The sequence below is a fragment of the Hemitrygon akajei genome, chromosome 6 (assembly GCF_048418815.1).
Source record: "Hemitrygon akajei chromosome 6, sHemAka1.3, whole genome shotgun sequence".
Lineage (NCBI taxonomy): Eukaryota > Metazoa > Chordata > Chondrichthyes > Myliobatiformes > Dasyatidae > Hemitrygon > Hemitrygon akajei.
In genome coordinates, this window is record NC_133129.1 from 132833218 (window position 1) to 132847733 (window position 14516).

General features: G+C 38.9%; 1 protein-coding gene across 2 annotated transcripts in view; it reads left to right on the forward strand.

Moving 5' to 3' along the window:
* cars1 (cysteinyl-tRNA synthetase 1) overlaps positions 1 to 14516 on the forward strand; it is a 62735-nt gene that overhangs the window by 34085 nt on the left and 14134 nt on the right. For both annotated transcript variants that reach the window (XM_073049262.1, XM_073049261.1), the window contains 6 exons: positions 2615 to 2743; positions 6540 to 6669; positions 7004 to 7107; positions 11353 to 11450; positions 12926 to 13115; positions 14124 to 14192. In XM_073049262.1, coding sequence (XP_072905363.1) covers positions 2615 to 2743; positions 6540 to 6669; positions 7004 to 7107; positions 11353 to 11450; positions 12926 to 13115; positions 14124 to 14192 — 720 coding nt within the window. The remainder of the gene's footprint in view (positions 1 to 2614; positions 2744 to 6539; positions 6670 to 7003; positions 7108 to 11352; positions 11451 to 12925; positions 13116 to 14123; positions 14193 to 14516) is intronic.

The following is a 14516-nucleotide window of genomic DNA, read 5'->3' on the forward strand; positions in this document are numbered from 1 at the left end:
AATTCTGTATAATTTCCTTGTGTACTCTTATTTCTGTTAATCCAAAAATCCTTTTAATTTTCCAATAGACTTTTTAAGCTTGATTTGCCACTTTTAAAGAGGTTTTTTGTATGGTATATGCAGTCCTTTTTGTCAGCACACCACTTGTAATACATGGTTTTTTGAGTTACTGTCGCATTCCTCTAGCCGTTCTCTTCTGACCTCTCTCACTAACAAGGTGCTTTCACACCATTCTCTTTAAACTCTAGAGACTGTTGTGCATGAAAATCCCAAGAGATTAGCAGTTTCTGAGATACTCAAACCACCCCATCTGGCACCAACAATTATTCCAAGTTCCACTTGGATCACATTTCTTCCCCATTCTGATGTATAGTCTGAATAATAACTGAATCTTCTGACCACATCTGCATGCTTTTGTGCATCGAGTTGCTGCCAGATGATTGGCTGATTAGATACTTACATTATTGAGCAGGTGTACCTAATAAAGTGGCCACTGAGTGTTTGCCACTTATCACTGGTATTCAGCAAGTGTCATACTTCCATTTTGATTTTTGTTTAGATGAAGGATCATTGACCTTAAATGGTACTTCTTTCCTGATATCACCTGATGTGCTAATTATGTCCAGCATTTTCAGGTTTAATTTCATAGTTTTATGAGCTTTATCTTTGCTTACAACTGCATTTTCTAAAACCTTGTCAAAAACATTCTGAGAACAAAATAATATCAATTGCACTACACTCATCGGCATTTACTTTCAAAGAATCCTATCAAATTAGTTGAACTCAATTTGTCTTGATATTGATTTTTGTTCATTAACCTGGAACATTCAAAGCGCTGACTACTTTTGACCCAAATAAAATGGCATAATCATATCAGAGGATGTGTCCTGGGACCCGCACTTAAAGTGTCAATCAAAGTTCAAGAAAAGCTTATTATCAGAGTACATACATGCCTTCACACACAACCCTGTGATTCTTTTTCTACAAGCATACTTAGCAAATCTATACAACAGTAACTGTAAACAGGATCAATAGACAACAAACTGTGGAAATGCAGATTATAAATAATGAGCATGAAATAATAAGAGTCCTTAATTGAGTAGTTAACCCCTTTTGTTCAAGATCCTGATGGTTGAGAGGTAGTAACTGTTCTTGAACCTGGTGGTGAGAGTCCTGAGGCAGTTGTACCTTCCACCCGATGGCAGCAGTGAGCAAAGAGCATGACTTGGCTGGTGAAGATTTTTGGATGCTGCGTTTCTACGACAATGTTTGTTGTAGATGTGCTCAATGGTTGGGAGGATTTTACCCGTGATGTACTAGGCTAAATCCACTACCTTTTGTAGGATTTTCCACTCAAAAGCATTGATGTACCCACACCCGGCCATAATGAAGCTAGTTAATACATTTTACACTAAACATCTATGGAGGTTTGTCAAGGTTTTTGATGACGTGGTGAATCTCCACAGACTTCTGAAGAAGTAGAGGTGCTGTTGCACTTTCTTTGTAATTATATTTATATGATGGGTCCTGGCCAGGTCCTCTTGGGTAGTGATACATAGGAATTTAAAGTTACTGATCCCTTCTGTCACTAGTCTTCTGACGATTACTGGTTCATGGACCTCTGGTTTCCCTCTCCTGAAGTCTACAGTCAGTTCCTTGGTCTTATTGACATTAGGTTAGAGAAAATCACAAAGAAGGCACAACACTACCTCTAATTTCTTAGAAGTTTGGATTGATTTGGCATGTCACCAAGTTCTTTGACTAACCTCTGTAGATGTACAGTGGAGAGTATCCTAACTTATTGCATCATAGACTGGTATTGAATCACTAATGCCTTGGAACAGGAAAGGTCATAGAAAATGGTGGATACAGCCAGTCCATCACAGGCAAAGCCTTCCCCACCGTTGAGTAAATTTATACGGAACACTGCCTTAAGAAAGCAGCATCTATCATCAAAGACCTCTATACCCAGGCCATGCCCTCTTCTCATTAGTACCATTGGACAGGAGGTACAGAAGCCTTTGGTCCCACTCCCATCAGATTCAGGAACAGTTGTATTACAACCACTGACTCCTGAACCAGCATGGATAATTTCATTGGTCTCTACAAACTGATACTATGACCTAACACACTTTCAAGGTCTTTTTGGAACTGGTGTTCTCGGTGTAATATTTTTGCACAGATGTCTTTTTGCAATTGGTGTTTCAGTCTTTATTTCTCAAAATTCTAATTCTCCCCCCGCCCCCCATAAATGTCTGCAACAAAATGAATCTCAGAAGTGTATGGTAACACAAGTACTTTGATTTTTTTTTTTTAATTCAGTTTGAACTTTGGAATGATTGACTCTCATTTGGTGTGTGTTGTTCAAGTTTCCAGCATTTGCAAAACCTTTTCATCTCTGTTTTTGGTTTGAACTGATTCAAATCCACCAGACTTCTGATAACTCCCATATCTAGTGACAGTTGTGGCTGGAGAGTGTTTAGTTTTCACCACTTCTTCAGTTGCCATTCCCTCTGTTAGCCTTTTTCATGTACTTGATATTTCGTATCTAGTGCAATGTTTAGCAGAACCTTTTCATCTAATCCCATTCTCTTGTTTCCCTTTATCCTGGCAGGGACGCCCCGGGTGGCATATTGAATGCTCAGCAATGGCGGGTACAATTCTTGGAGAATCCATGGACATCCACGGAGGAGGATTTGACCTGAGGTTTCCTCACCATGACAATGAACTGGCCCAGTCTGAGGTAATTAACATCAGGGGGCTGGTTGTTGAAATCTTTTCCGCAATTTTATGGTAAAACCTTTGCAATGTTGTGAAGCTATAAAAAGCTGAATATGACTTGACTGTAAGGATATATCGCACATAAGCTCCCGTGAATATTTAGTCCTGTATTACCTATTAGTACCACAGAAAAGGTGTTGCAATGAATTAAGACTTTAAGATCCCATGTTTTGTAAAATAATACATTTATCTCATTCACAAAGTGCAGCATGGCCTTGCAAACTGGAATTGCAAACTGAAGCTCTGAATGATGTATCGTGTTTCCTCTCGAAATTTTAAGTAGAAGCTAGAAAGAAGCAGAAAAGATTTACTATATCAGGCCAGATAAAATTCCAATAGTTTTGCTTCAGATATGCAAAAAAAGACCTTAAATTTCTGCTACTTGGCTGATAGAACGAATCAATGTTAGTAGGCACGGTATAGATTATACTTGTTCGTTTACTCCAGAAAGTACTTATGCTTTCGGGCATTAAGTACACTTATTATGGGCTTTTGAATACTTTCCGCCATAATTCTAAATTACATTCATTAGATGGAACTTGGTTAGGCCCATATAAGTGCTAAGAAGCCATGAAAGGACTCGAAATTGAATACTTGCTTCAGCTTTAGAAGTGCATAAAGCATTTGTATAGCCAGCTGATGCTGCAGTGGCATCCGCACTAAACTTCGAGGCAAGTGGTCCCGGGTTCAAATCCAGCCAGCTCTTTGCATGCTTTTCATCTGTGCTGGGTTGAGGGTTGAACTAGCAACTGAACTCGTTCATATTTTATTTTTAAAAAACAGACAAATGCTAAAGAAATGGCCAGGCTGCTGCCCAATGCACCACAAGACGTGGAAAGGAACAAACAACAAAGCATTTGTATAAGCTAAATATTTTTGCTGATACATCCCTCTCCTTCAGTCAATTTGATGGTAGTCTGGTATGACCTGTAAAGAATACCTGCATGACATCCTCAGCTGTCATTATGTAGTTAATGATTTACCGAAGAAATACAACCCCTGGGAAGCAACAAGGTAGAGCTCTGGATATGGATTTTAGAAAGGCGTTTGACAATTCCTCACGGAAGGCTCATTCAGAACACCATGGGATGCATGGAAGCTTGGCAGCGTAGGTTCAGAATTGCTGCCCTCAGAAGGCAGAGGGGGTGGTAGTAGATGGAGCATATTTTACCCGGAGGTCAATGACGAGTGGTGTTCCTCAGGATCTGTTCTGCAACGCCAGCTCTTTATGATTTTCATAAAGGACTTGGTTGAGGATGTGAAAGGTAGGTCAGTGAAGTTGCAGATGACACAAAGGTTGGTGATGTTGTGGATTGTGTAGAAGGTTGTTGTGGACATAAGCAGATTGTGGAGCTGGGCTGAGAAGTGGCAGATGGCGTTCAATCCAGGAAAGTGTGAATTGATGCACTTTGAACTGGAATGTAGAATACATGGGTAACAGCAAGATTCATAGACGAACAAATGCATCTTGGGGTTCAAATCTGTAGAGCCTCAAAACTGCTGCACACATTAGGGTGGTTGAGAAGGTGCGTGGTATGTGGCCTTCACTTTGGGAGGTTAAGTTCAAGAGCCATGAAGTAATATTGTAGCATTATAAAACCCTGGTTAGACCACATTTAGAGTATTGTGTTGAGGTTACATCATTATAGAAAGAATGTGGAGGTTTCATGGAGTGGAGATTTACCAGGATACAGCCTGGTTTAGATAAAATGCCTTATGAGGAGAGGTTGAGTGAGGCTAAACACATCTCCCGTACAATATTTAAATTTGCTGTCCCAGGCCAAATCAAAGGTGGTGATGAATCAGCATAGGAGGGAGATTGCAAATCTGGCTGAGCGGTACCACAATCACCTCTTACTCAATGTCAGCAAGACCAAGAAGCTGATTATTATTGACTTGAGGAGAAATCCAGAGGTCCATGAGCCAATTTTCAGAGGTGGAGAGCATCATCAACATGAAATTCCTTGGTGTTATCATTTCGTAGGATCTGTCCTAGGTTCAGCAAGCAAGTGTCATTACGAAGAAAACACAGCAGCACCTCTACTCCCTTGGAAGTTTGCGAAGATACGGCATGTCATCTAAAACTTTGACGAACTTCTATAGATGTGGTGTGGAGAATATTGACGTTGCATCACAGCCTGGTGTGGGAATGCCAATGCCCTTGAACGGAAAAGCCTACAGAAAATAGTGGGTATGGCCCAGGCCATCCCAGGTAAAGCCCTCCCCACCATTGAGCGCATCTACATGGAGCACTGTCACAAAAAAAGCGGCATCCATCATTAAAGACCCCTACCACCTTTGCCATGCTCTTCTCAGTGCTGCCATCAGGAAGAAGGTTCCAGAACAGTTGTTACCCCGTAATCATCAGGCTCTTGAGCCAGAGATGATAACTTCATTTAGATTCACTTGCCCCACTATTGAACTGTTGCCACAATCTATGGACTCGCTCTCAGACCCTTCACCACATGTCCTTGATATTTACTTATTTATTACTATTATTTTGTATTTGCCTTTTTATACATTGTTGTCCAACCTGTTGGCAGTGCTTTTTCATTGGTTCTGTTGAGCTTCTTGTACTTACTGTGAATGCCCACAAGAAAATGGATCTCGGGGTTGTATATGGTGACGTGTGTACTTGCTGTGAACTTTGAGGGCTTTTCTCTTTGGAGTGAAGGGGGATTAGAAGTGACTTGATAGAGGTGTTTGAGATTATAAGAGGCATAGATAGTTGACAGGCCCGCAGCATTTTCCCAGGACAACAATGACGAACCAGAGGACATCCTTTTTAGGTAAGTGGAGGAAAGTTTAGGGAAGTCAGGTTTTTTTTCATCTGCAGAGTGGTAGGTGTCTGGAATGTACTGCTAGGGGTGGAGGTAAAAGCTGATACATTAGGGGTCTTTGAGAGGCTCTTAAATAGATAGGAAAGGAAAATGAAGGCTTATGGACTGTGTAGGGTTAGATTGATCGAGGAGCTGGATAAAAGGAAGGTGCAACATTGTGGGCCAAAGGGCTCTTACTGAGCCGTAAACTTGTATTCTAATGTAACAAAGGGCATGCACCACTGGTTTATACAAGGGAAGATTCCACAAACATCATTCTGATAATGCTGAAACAGTTTTTAGTCATGTTGATTTAAGAACAAGCCTCTTTAAAATCCTGCGATGAATTTTTGCTTACCTAATAAGAGCTGTGGAAACCCATGTCAACTACTGCATCTGGAAAATGCTTGCTGTTAAACTGTAGAGCTCTTTCAGTCCTCCACTGGAAGGAGGTTTAGAATTGAGTAGACTCTGGGATGAGACTTGAGCTCATGGCCTTCTGATTCAAATGCGAGAGCTACCAATTGAACCATGGCTAGAACCTCTTCTAACTACTGTGGTAAATCAGCCATTGTTTTCCTATGTACCTGATTTAAGGCTGCTTATATAGATTATTGGGGATCTTTATTCTGAATGTACTCCCATGTGCTACTGAAATTTCTCATGTTGGTGTCCAGTAAAGAAAGAGGGGTCCATTATTTAGAACCAAAATTCGTTGCCTTGAATGTTGTAAATTTTGCATTTTAACAAGGAAGATATATATATATATATATATATATATAGAGAGAGAGAGAGAGAGAGAGAGAGGAACTGATCTTGGTGCAGCATCTTTTTCCGTGATGCAAGGTAGTTCAAATGTTCCAGTTCTGCAGGGTGACTGGATGAAATCATAGTACTCATTGTAGCTGTGTTGCTAAAGTTATTTCTTTTTGTCCACAGGCCTATTTTGACAACGACTACTGGGTTCGCTACTTTCTCCACACTGGGCATCTTACGATTGCAGGCTGCAAGATGTCAAAATCTTTAAAAAATTTTATAACCATCAAGGAAGCACTGAGTGCAAATACAGGTAACTAACATTTTCACTATTATTGTTAAAGTAAAACTCCAGTAATCTGCTACCCAACTAGTCAGAAATCTTGATGGGTTCTCTGCTTCCTGAAACCCACCAAGAGCCCTGATTCCCATACACTCTTTAAACTTGTGTTCAATGGAAATTTTGTTTATATTTTTCTTAACTATGAATGTAAGTAGCTCAGAGAATCTGACACTCTGGAACTTTACTCAAGTCATCAGAATGCCTAGTTACTACTTTTATTATATAGATGGTTTTTAAGTTTTTTTTTCTTCAGGCCTAATTGCTTCAGCAATTTTAACATTATGCTAACGTCACATGATTACAGGTCGACAATTGCGTTTGGCATTCCTCATGCATTCCTGGAAGGACACATTGGATTATTCCAACAATACCATGGAATCTGCGGTTCAATACGAGAAGTTCTTGAATGTAAGTCTATTTCATGCTCCTTTATTATATGGTATATCTTTACGATTGAAATAACGTCATGTCAAAGTGTCACAGGGAATCAAATAATTCATTTTGCGCAGAGTTTACGAAGTGAATGTGTGTATATGCATGTGTGTGAATTCAGTAATTAGGATTTTAAAAATCAACCACATAATTTCTTGGCTTTGGTACAAATTTGATGAAAATCTTATTGAGAGAAACTGCCTTTCTGAAAAGCCGATGGTCTGATTCGTGAACCTTGACTTGGTTTGAAACACTGTCTTAACCATGCATAAGAAGATGCACAAGCTGGAATTATGACTACCACAAATATAGAGGCTTGTATCCCAGCTATCTGATCCCAAGACATTGCTGTAGAATTCCTCAGAGCATTGTCTGAAGCCCATTTCAGAATCAGGTTTATTATCACCGGCATGTGACGTGAAATTTGTTAACTTAGCAGCAGCAGTTCAATGCAATACATAATCCAGCAGAGAGAGAGAATAATAAGATAAAACAACAATAAATAAACAAGTAAATCAATTGTGTATTGAATAGATTTTTAAAAAGTGCAAAAACAGAAATACTGTATTTTTTTAAAAAGTGAGGTAGTGTCCAAAGCTTCAATGTCCATTTATGAATTGGGTAGCAAAGGGGAAGAAGCTGTTCCTAAATCACTGAGTATGTGCCTTCAGGCTTCTGTACCTCCTACCTGATGGTAACAGTGAGAAAAGGGCATGCCCTGGGTGCTGGAGGTCCTTAATAATGGACACTGCCTTTCTGAGACACCACTCCCAAAAGATGTCCTGAGTACTTTGTAGGCTAGTGCCCAAGATGGAGCTGACTAGATTTACAACCCTCTGCAGCTTCTTTCGGTCCTGTGCAGTAGCCCCTCCACACCAGACAGTGATGCAGCCTGTCAGAATGCTTTCCACAGTACAACTATAGAAGTTTTTGAGTGTATTTGTTGACATGCCAAATCTCTTCAAACTCCTAATAAGGTATAGCCGCTATCTTGCCTTCTTTATAACTACATCGATATGTTGGGACTGTGTTAGATCCTCAGATCTTGACACCCAGGAACTTGAAGCTGCTCACTCTCTCCACTTCTGATCCATCTGAGGATTGGTATGTTCTTTTTGACTAGAAATGGGATGTGTACTGAAAGTTGCAATGTGTTTATTATAATTGTCATTTCCTCAAATAATAAAGAACTTTGTCCACACCTGCAGCCAAACCAAGACCATATTCAGTTAAGTAGGGAGTCATGCACACATGTCAGCCTCTATTTCCAAGGAGGTAGAAACACCTTCTCTTTGGATAATAATGGCATCAAATGGCATTCATGTTACTAAATCCTCCACCAATAACACAAGTCTTCATTTATCAGGAATATATTTGGGCCAGTCACATAATTACTGCGCCTAAAACAGCATTTTTGAAGTTGGAGTTTCTTTGGGGAAGTGACTCTCATTGATTTTCCACCATCAACAAGTGGGAATGATTGAGTGTCTAAATGAGTGGAAAATCAGTTTTGACTTCTCCTAATGAAGGGTCTCAGCCTGAAATGCCAGCTGTTTATTCCTCTCCATAGATGCTACCTGACCTGAGTTCCTCCAGCATCTTGTGCGTCTTCTTTGGCTTCTCCTATGTTTTGGTTGAAGTACCACTGAATTCCAGTGGATGGCACTGTTGGTATATTTAATACTGCCACTTCATTCTCAGTAATATTTTTAAATATGCTTCAACTTCAGTGCTGGTTTGGTCAGTTGCTTGTTTACACATCAGCTTTTTGTGTATTAGAAGGGATTGTGTCAACTTGGGAGATGAAGACATTTCTGGATTTGTACTGAAGTAGAACAATGTACCTCTTACAAGTATAATGTTGCGGTTGGAAAGCTAGGACATGGTGGTTAGAAGGGACAGAAATGGGCCATTTAGCCTATACCCGTAGTTCAAATATCATAGCTGACCAGTGACTGAATACCCTCTTTTACCTGTTTTTTGCTGCTTTTCCAGGTCATTCCATGATGTTCCATACCCTTATTCAAGATTAATATTTCTGGTACACAAGTGCAAAGCAGAACAAATTAATTGCTACTCCAGACACAATGCAGCAAAAATAACAAGATAAAGAGCACTATAATAGAATACCCTAATACAATACATAGCTTATATACATTGATTATATGTCCATAAAGCAACATGAGGCACAAGAGGGTCTGTACATAAGGTGACTGACAGGAAATGATAAAACAGTGGCGGTGGGGAGCATGGAGGGCTGGGTTAGTGGTAGAAGTGGTGATCAGCCTTGCTGCTTGGGGAAAGTAACTGTGTTTTCAGTCTGGTGGTCCTGATATGGATGTTACGTAGCCACCTCCCTGATGGGAGTGGGGCAAACAGTGAGGTTGCTAGCCCTTTTCTGGCACCTTTCTGTATACTTGTCTTTGATGCCAGGTAGGCTGGTGCCGGTGATGCAACAAGCAGTTTTGGCTACCCTTTGTAGACCTTGCCTGTCTGCCGCACTGCTGTTATTGACCCACACCTCGTCCGATCTGGTGTGCATTGATTTTGCTCAGCATTATAAATGATTCTACAAAGAGCAACCTGGGGGAACAAATCTCCATTTCTGATGTGGGTGGCTGCTGGCTTGCCAAGAAATTGACCTTTAACAAATCTTGTGTTTTCAGTCTCTGTGGTGTCCATGGAACTCCACAGTGAGCTTGCCCAGGTAGCATGTCGGTTTAATCATTGGCAGCATGACAATCTAACCAGCTCTATTGGTCCACATTGGGTAGAAGATCAAGATCAATAGGTTGACAATTTATTACTTCTGGTTAATAAAAATACATAGTTTAAACTTGTTCGACTTCCATTGCAGAGAACACATTTCTACCTCCCTTGCACTTCTGAAAAGCTTGATTAATATTTTGACTATGTCTCATCTGTCTATCCTAATTGCTGTCTTTACAATCTTGGCAACATTAACCAACCTAATGAATTCAACCCTTGTTAGTGTAATCTCTCCTTGTTACTTAGCCTTTGGGTTCCACATTAATTCTGGTGAGTCTACAGTGCACTCCCTCCAAGAATAATATAAGCTTCCAAAGTTGCGACACCTGGAACCACTCCAGCTGTTGTCTAACCAGGACTTGGAATATCTCTAAGGCAACTAACTAAACATTGCTTTAAATTTAAAAACCAGCTTTCCTTTGGCGTTTTAAGTTGGTTTTTAATTATCTGCGGCTTTTTCAGGGATCCATGTGCATGGGCCCACATTTTTTTTGGGATTCCAGATTTTATCTTTCCAATAATTAAAATAATATTCAGTTTTAGTTCAATTGGATCATAACTTGTTTATTTTAGCTTTGGCTGACATAGTGAAATTTGAATAAGGCATAATGAATTCAAAATTTCTGTAAAGTTAATCTTAACAATTTCTCAAACAGGAGATTTTTTTTTCCCCTTGAAGAATTTTTTTTTTTTTAGTCCCATAAACCACCAAAACTACTAAGTGTTTTATTTTTGCTTCAGATTTCCAGCAAAAGCAGTTGTTTTCATCCTATTCAGTAATTGAAAGGGAAGGAGTATTTTGTGTCCTTTTCTCAGTGTATATCCAAGGTGTTCTGAATGAACAATCCGTGACTATGCCAGTTACACCCAGAATAGCTTGATTTGGTTAGTCCTTTTGCAGGGACGGCCTCTACAGAGGGAACTGTTATTTTAGAGTGCAGGAGTAGGCTTTTCTGATTAATTTTCTGGAATTATGCAAGCCACTGTTCATGAAGAATGACAGCTAAGAAGAAATGCCATGTGGAAAGGGATGTTGGTGGGAAAGATGAAGTTTCTGATTAGTATCCTGCGCTAAGGGTGTCAACTGGTATTTTACATGGTTAATGTTCAACATCCCACAATCAAATGAGACAAGATACTTGGTCGATATCTTTAATGTCTGTGTGATACCCCCTAGAAACAGTGACTCTTTCACTTTCTAATTGACATCCCATTTCTAACATCTTGCACACTATTGACACGTCTACAAAAAAAAATTCTGGTTTGTAGTCTTTCATGCCGTGCATTCCTTTCTGTAACTTCTCTTATTTTGTGTGACTATAAAGAGTGGTGAGAAAGTTTAATAGTGAAATTGACTTAGTTGAATTCATTGTGCAAGCATATAGCCTTGATGTTAGATATTTTCCAGGTCACTTTAGTGTCCTTCTGAAACTAGTACTATTTGTTTTATAGGAGTTCTTCCTGAATGTCAAAGATATTTTGAGAACCCCAACAGATATCACAGGACAGTTTGAGAAGTGGGAAGAGAAGGAGGTGGCACTTAATGAACGGTCAGTGTCAACTTATTCATCCGGGGTGGTCATAGACCATAAATTTTTTTGTAATTAATTACTACTGGAAGGTTAGACATAATTACAAATCTGTTTATTGATCATTGAATTATGTATTGTTCACAGCTGAATGATGTTTTTAAACTAATTTAGATTTTCAGTGTCTCGTGTTTGTTGATCTCATTCAGAACAGCTTTGGTGTAATTAGTTGACTCATTAACATTGTCTACTAAACTAATGTAAAGTTTATAAAAATACCGATAAACTTAAAATTACATTTTTTCTTTAACATGTATAATCTTATTAAAACACAACCCTTGGTTGTAGCTGTGATTTCAGATTAGTATGTAGAGCTTTAGGATTCATAATCCAGAGTTATGAATTTAAATCTCACCTTAACCTAGTGAATTTCAGTTGCATGAATAAATGAATTCAATCTGAAGTAAAATCCAGTATTAGTAATGGTACCTGTGAAACCCCAGCTGATTCATTGTTTTGTAGAGAGTCAAGGAGCCGTCCATCTCGGCATCATTCATGATGGCACCACTGGTGGCCTTGCCTGTAAGTGATAACAAATGATTATAGGTAAATAACTGCCAAACAAGTCAATGAAGAAACTTCTGGATGTTGCCAACTTAGTCCCAAAAAAAAAATTGGTTTAGGAAGGATCTTGTCACAAAGGGACGAGGTGCTGAGAGTTTGGCAGAGTTCCATTATGACAGAATAATTGCCAAAGGTTACTTTGGAGCGACATTAAATGATAAAGGAACTCATGACAAGTGAATATAACTCGTGGTGAGATATGGGCTTTATATTTAAAGCAAATTATAAACATTTTGAAGGTGGAAAGGAGGAGATCACAAAAGTTTAGTCTGGTCATGAGTCGTGACTGACTGTTTCAATAGCAGATGGTCTAATGCCATAAATGAGGTCAAGGAGGTGGAAGATAATGGAAAGAATAACAAAACAAGAAAACTGCAAGTAATGGGAATCTAAGATTAAAACAAAATATTCTAAATACTCAGCACGTCTCTGGAGAAGCAGGATTAATACTTCAAGTCAGTTACCTTGCTTTAGAGCTTAGGAACCAACCCAAAGCATTGACACAGGTTATGTCTGCAGAGATGCTTAATGTTTACAGCATTTTCTGTTTTTATTTTGTGATGGAAAGGATATGATGTTCTTGATTAGTAAGGGTGTTAAAGGTTATGGGGAGAAGGCAGGAGAACAGGTTTGAGAGAGATAATGGAATGGCAGAGCAGACTCAATGGACCAAATGGACTAATTCTGTTCCTTTCCCTTGTGGAAACTCTGCTCTCAAAGTATGATGAGTTTGTAATACTAGTCCAGCTTAAGACTGATTAGGAAGAGGAAAAATTTATGTTGGAGATGAAGGACAATGACGTTATCTCCCCAAAATAAACGGGAGAAAATAGAGATAGTTTTACAATTAATATTTTACCCTTTTCAATTAGGTTTTTTGAGAAGAAAGCAGATGTGCACAGAGCACTCTGTGACAACATAGACACACGCACGGTGATGGAGGATCTGCGTGCCCTTGTGAGCCAATGTAACACATACATTGCAGTGAAGAAGAGTAACAAGGAGTTGCCAAATCGCATGCTGCTGAGAACCATTGCAACGTACCTCACAGAGATGCTGAAGGTAAGGCAAGGGCACATGATACAGAGTGAGTCATAACTTCAACATGCCGAAGTTTCCAAAGCCATTGGCACCTAATCATACAATTGGAATTTACTTTTAAACACAAAAGAAGTATGTTATTTAGGGGACCAAATTTGCCATTCTTGCCTTTCTAGCTGCAAACTGGTAACAGTGTGGTAGTCTTCAATTGCATTATGAAATGGTCAGGTTCTCCACTCACAGTTGTTCAGTACACCCTGATGTATCGGCAGGACAGGCCTATTAGAGGGTGGCATGGCTGTATGAAGATGGGAGGAAGTTGATCCTCAACATTGGTTGTATGGCCCATAATGTCTTGGGTATTCAGAAACCAGAATCTGGAATTTGAGTAAAGACAACTATGGAGGTATGAAAAGTGGTAATAGAACATGCAGAAAACCATAAAATAGAAGTGTTGTCATATTAGGTAAAAATTATGTTTGATAAATCATAGCTTTTGAGTAAATAACAAGCAGAGTAGATAAAAGAACCAATGTGTCATATATGTGGATATTTAAAATGTTTCTAATATACTGCACAAAATTGTGTGTAAAATAAGTCTCGATGTTAAGATTAAAGTCAGTCTAACAAAGGAAGAGTAGGAATAAATATTTTGCAGATTGCCATACTTTTACTAATAGAATGTCACATGGATCACCAATAGTAGGTCCAATTATTCACAGGTTATATCAACGAAAATAGTCTGCAAAACCAGTGTGTAAAAATGCAATTTTTTTTAAAGCAAGGTGAACAAATTAAGTGAATGGTGAAATATATTTCAGGAAAATGTGGTGTTACACAGTTTAAGAAAAAATTTCAAACAGTGAGGAGAAGCTAATAAATGCTGGGTTACAGAAGTTTGATAAAAGGTGAAAGACTTGGATGCATTGAAAAAAGGTGTGGATGGTAAAGAATATCAAGCCTTGTAAGCCTGGCAGTGGGAGACAAAGTTGTTATTTGACTCTCTTCATGTTTCCGTTTATCAATCAGATTTTTGGAGCAATAGAGGGTGAAGAGGGACTTGGGTTTCCTGTTGGAGGAGATGCTAAGATTTTTAATGTAAGTATTTTTCATTCTCTTCCAAAAAAATGTGGCTTCAACACTGAAGAATTCTGTATACAACAAAAAAAGCTTGATTTTATTTTAAATCCATTTTTTTTTACATCTTCTTGAGAGAAAGGTGGAACCTTGGTTTCACATTTCATTTAGCAGGTAGCATTATCTTATGGTTTCACACTGTTACCCATGAATCTGTGCTCAAGTTCTGAAGTGTGATATCTCAGTTTTGTGAATAATAGGTTACCACTCAGTTAAATTTGACTCAAAATTATTACTTGACAACAAATGTACAATGGCCATGGGAATCAGTGTATAATTGACAGA